This window comes from Asparagus officinalis, chromosome 7 (assembly GCF_001876935.1).
Source record: "Asparagus officinalis chromosome 7, Aspof.V1, whole genome shotgun sequence".
NCBI lineage: Eukaryota > Viridiplantae > Streptophyta > Magnoliopsida > Asparagales > Asparagaceae > Asparagus > Asparagus officinalis.
In genome coordinates this window covers 143,921,459-143,926,234 of record NC_033800.1, presented here as the reverse complement: position 1 = coordinate 143,926,234, position 4,776 = coordinate 143,921,459, and the positions used below count along the sequence as shown (strand labels likewise).

The window sequence follows — 4,776 nt, the reverse complement described above, 5'->3', positions numbered from 1 at the left end:
TTCATTGTTTGCCATATTCCTGTTCTCTTTCATGTCCACCTGTTTGAGGTACTTGTTGAATGCTAGTGGTTTGTCATGAATGTTTGATTGTTTCTTCGCATTTATAGAAGTAGTGCACATTTTATTGGCCTGGTATTTAAGTTGGTTGGTTTCATGTTGTGATCAGCAGTTCTTTTAAAGAATTTATGTATCTCAGTAACTTTTGTGTTTAGCGTAATATTTTATGTGGCAAAGTTTTAATCGGTAACTTCTCTCCATATGGCCATGCTTTCATTTTGATAGGAAAAGGCTCACAGGACGATGATGATACTGATCCTGCATACAACCTCTAGTAGCTAACCTGATGTCAATTTAAAATAGCTTTCTGTGAGAGTATAGCCTGTTTAGTTTATGACATCTTTTCAGTAAAATAACTTACGTGTTCGACAAATGTGACGTTGTTTTCTTTTATTAACTTTTGCATTTCTTTGTGGGCCTTCCAGGTTGTTGCTCAGGAACCGCTTACTGTGGCATCAGAGGTCTCCATGACCCCTGCAGCTGCTAGTCATCCCCTTCGTACTAAGGTATCTTCAATTACTACCACCAATGAAAATGAGGGAGTTAGTATTATCAGATCTGATGAGGTTACTGGAAAATCTAGTACAGATGGGACTACTACTTCAGTTGCTGGCAAAAGCGGCAGTCTGTCTCTTGATGCTTTAGCCAAAGCTAAGAAAGCTTTACAGATGCAGAAGGAATTGTCTGAGAAGCTAAAGAAGATTCCTACGGTAAATATAGTCTAAGAAAATAACTCTTTAGTTTTGTTTTTTTATAACCAATTAATCTTCATTGTTTGCTTCACAGCTAAATAAGCTTGCTAGTACAAGCAACTCGCAGGTAGCATCTAATAGAGAAGGGAAGAATGTTACTCCAGCAACGACTTCCATGACCTCAGTTCAGTTAACGTCAAGCTCTGCAGGTTTACCTGTTGGTGCTACTACCACTGGCACAGGTACCCTTTCTGGGCTTGCAAACCAACCAGCAATTGAAGCAGTGAAGCGTGCTCAAGAGCTCGCGGCAAAGATGGGATATCGTCAGGATCCAGAGTTTGCCCCTCTTATAAATATGTTTCCTGGATCATCAACAGTACCTGAGATGGCAGCACCTCGACCTTCCAAAGTTCCTGTACTGCGATTAGATGCTCAGGGTAGAGAAATAGATGAACATGGGAATGTCATTAATATGCCTAAGTTGACAAATCTCAGCACGTTGAAGGTATTATATTTCTTGCTAACGCTCTTTATAACTGAATACTTCAATTCACTTATAATTTTTGTGGAAAAAACCAGGTAAACATCAACAAACAGAAGAAGGAAGCATTTCAAATATTGCGACCAGAACTTGATGCTGACATACAATCAAATCCTCATTTTGATGAGAGAATGGGTCTTAACAAAACCAAACTATTAAGGCCGAAAAGGATGTCTTTTCAATTTGTGGAGGAAGGTAAATGGGCTAAACAGGCAGAGATCACCAAAATTAAGGTACAGCCATTACTAAAATTATCTGTTCTGACATTGAAATGTTATCTCATATACCTTTTTATTTATACCACAACCTTTCGATGTCAGAATCAATTTGGTGAAGCACAATCCAAGGAGCTGAAGGTGAAGCAATCACAGCTTGCTAAGGCAAAGGCCGAGCCTGATGATAACCCAAATTTAATTGCCATTGGTGAGAGGGTTTTCAAAGAAAAAAAGAAGGATGAGATACCCGAAATTGAGTGGTGGTAAGTCCCAACTATTTATCATAATCCTTTTTGTGTTTCCATTACTGTTTTTTCTGATGTCATATAACTGCAAACAGGGACAAACCTCTCTTACCTTCTGGATCTTACACTGACGATGCTGAAGAAAAACTGAACATGGAAAAGATCACGATATACGTAGAGCATCCTCGTCCTATTGAGCCACCAGCAGAGCCAGCCCCGCCACCACCACAACCCCTCAAGCTTACAAAAAAGGAGCAGAAGAAACTGAGGACTCAACGCCGCCTTGCAAAGGAAAAGGACAGGCAGGAGATGATTAGGCAAGGTCTACTAGAGCCTCCCAAGCCTAAAGTCAAAATGAGTAATCTCATGAAAGTCCTTGGCTCCGAAGCAACTCAAGATCCAACAAGGTTGGAAATGGAAATTCGCAGTGCTGCTGCTGAGCGTGAGCAAGCTCACGTCGATAGAAACATTGCTCGAAAGGAAACTCTTTGAGGATCCAAACACTTTGGAAACCCTAGTTTCTGTTTACAAAATTAATGACCTCTCTCATCCTCAAACACGCTTCAAGGTCGATGTGAATGCTCAAGAGAATCGCCTCAGTGGATGTGCTGTGATATCTGATGGCATCAGTGTTGTTGTTGTTGAAGGTGGTAAGAAATCTGTTAAGAGGTATGGAAAGCTGATGCTGAAGAGGATAAACTGGGCAGCTGCTGTGAGCAATGATGATGATGGAGATGAGAATGCTGATTCTGTAGTCAATAGTTGCTCTTTGGTTTGGCAAGGGAGTGTTGCGAAGCCTAGCTTTCATAGATTTCTTGTTCATCAGTGTAGAAGTGAAGCTGCTGCTAGGAAAATTTTTGCAGATGCTGGAGTTCCACACTATTGGGATCTTGCAATTAATTTTTCTGATGATCTTGACGCTTAAAAGCTTGCAATATTGCTGGACTATCTTTTATTTTTTGCACTGCATGGAGAATAAGTATCTCAAGAGCTATATCCTTAAGACATTGATCCACTGTGATGCATAAAACTAATTTTCTACGTTTCTTTGCCTCGCTATTCTCGGGTATGAGATTTTTGTTAGCTTATTGTTTCGAAAGGCACTTACCGCAGATCCTGATCAATTAAGTGTAGTTGAGGATGGACAAGGTGTACTGGTTTTATGATGACTATTGCTTGGGCTTATATTAAAGGACCTGGTTGGAGATAACTTGCTACATTCAGAAATTACTGCCTGTCTCATGTACGCTCAACTTATAAGCTTTCGAACTGTCAATCCTTAGTTCGTTGTATAGCGTATTTAGTAGTGATAAGCCTGTATTGTATTTGCTGCGGTGCCAGTATGTAACGAGGCAAGCTGTAGTCGAGGTTAAAGGCCTGTTATCGATTGCTATGTGTTATGTTTTTGTTTGTGTTCTGTTGATCAACCGAGTTTCATTTTTGTTGGTAAGAGGAAATTGAATGCTTCATTTCTGTGTTTTCTTTACCGTCTTTTATCATTCTTTTGGCTTCTCTACTGCCCGCAATGTGATATTGCCTTGTGAAGAGCTCTGGTCATCGACTTGAGTTGTAGCTTTACTAAATGGATATTTAATAGAATTCTCTCTTATGATGAAAAAAACACGATTGGTTATGAGTCTGACGCTAAGCTCATGCAACTCAATTTGGGGAAAAAAAGTGTGATTTACTGTGACTTTTACGCTAAATTCTCGGAATAGGATATCTGTTGTGAGGGATGCGGAGTACTTTAAGGTGGGACTGCAGAGACGCAGAATGCTGCTGCTGAGAGACAGTCGGGAAGCCCGAAGGAGGGCGAGAGCGACGGAAGAGAGCTTGGTGCTTGCTTTGGAAGGGATAGGGATCAGTACTGATGAAGAAAAGAACCGGAAAGATTCTGGCAGTGGAAGGTAGAGAGCTCGTATTATATATAGATGTGTTCGTTTTCTTTACCGGTGCCTTTTTGTTCGATGTTAATTGAGGATATTTTCTTTTCATATCAATTAGCTTAAGTTGATTTGGTTGATAATAAGTGAAAAATTGTTTTATCCTCCAAGTGGTGACTATGACTAGAACTCGACCAACTTTAATCGAGCTCGGTTAACCTGCCGTCACAATCTGTTGCGATTTCGTGAGATTCTCTTACTAGGTCACATGTGATCCGTATATCTTCCAGAAGTTAAGGAGAGCAGGTTACGTGGTAAGTACAAAGTGTTATACACAGAGGTCCCATGGTAACATTTCTCTAACTGAACCCAACAATTTTTATGAGACCCCGTTGTTCTATTGTGTAAGCGAGAGGTTGGAGAAGGTGCTCGTTAACGCAGCGCGGAAGTGATAAATCTTAGAATCCACCAATTGGTGTTTTCTGGATAAAAAAAAAACAATCTTCGAATCCACGAAGAGATAACATCGAATCCAAGAAAAAATATAAAAGAGAATTTTATTGATAAAAATGATCTCGTCCATGATGTTTACAATTCTTCTTCTTAAATAGAAAAACAAAGTCTACTCCTAACAAAAATAAAATTCCTAAGAGAAATAAATAATTTAAAACTACTTAAAAGACTCCTAATAATAAAAGAAATAAATCAATCCTAATTAAATAAAAATTGATTTTATTTTTAAATCTAAATTGACTCTAATTTTATTACTAAAAATAAACTAACGACTGATTGTTTCTAAAATCGTGGAAAAACGGGTGTTAATGATGGGACTGTGGGATTCTGCCAAACTTATTGATTATGTCTCGTCGAGATAGGCGATTTTCATATATAATATGTTAGAATTCGCCTTCCAGACTGGGAGATACGGTTGTTTCTCTACGACTAGTCAATAATTCATCTGTATCTACATCTGACTCGTGAATGTCCCACTTTTTCATAAATTTACTTGTTATGCATCCTACATCAGTCTCCCTTTGTTGAAAGAAGCTTGACCCTGAGCTTATATTTATTTGAATAGCAGCTTCCTTGATAAACACTTTCCTTCTCCTTGCATCGATCATCGTCCGCCTTATACTTAGCATT

At 39.0% G+C, this 4,776-nt stretch overlaps 1 protein-coding gene across 1 annotated transcript; it reads left to right on the top strand.

Moving 5' to 3' along the window:
• On the top strand, positions 483-3,219 carry LOC109848431 (protein RDM16-like). The gene is given in 6 exon segments (XM_020417912.1): positions 483-767; positions 844-1,254; positions 1,329-1,523; positions 1,611-1,768; positions 1,846-2,223; positions 2,225-3,219. Coding segments are annotated over 6 exon segments (1,836 nt in total). The 5' UTR covers positions 483-524; the 3' UTR covers positions 2,676-3,219.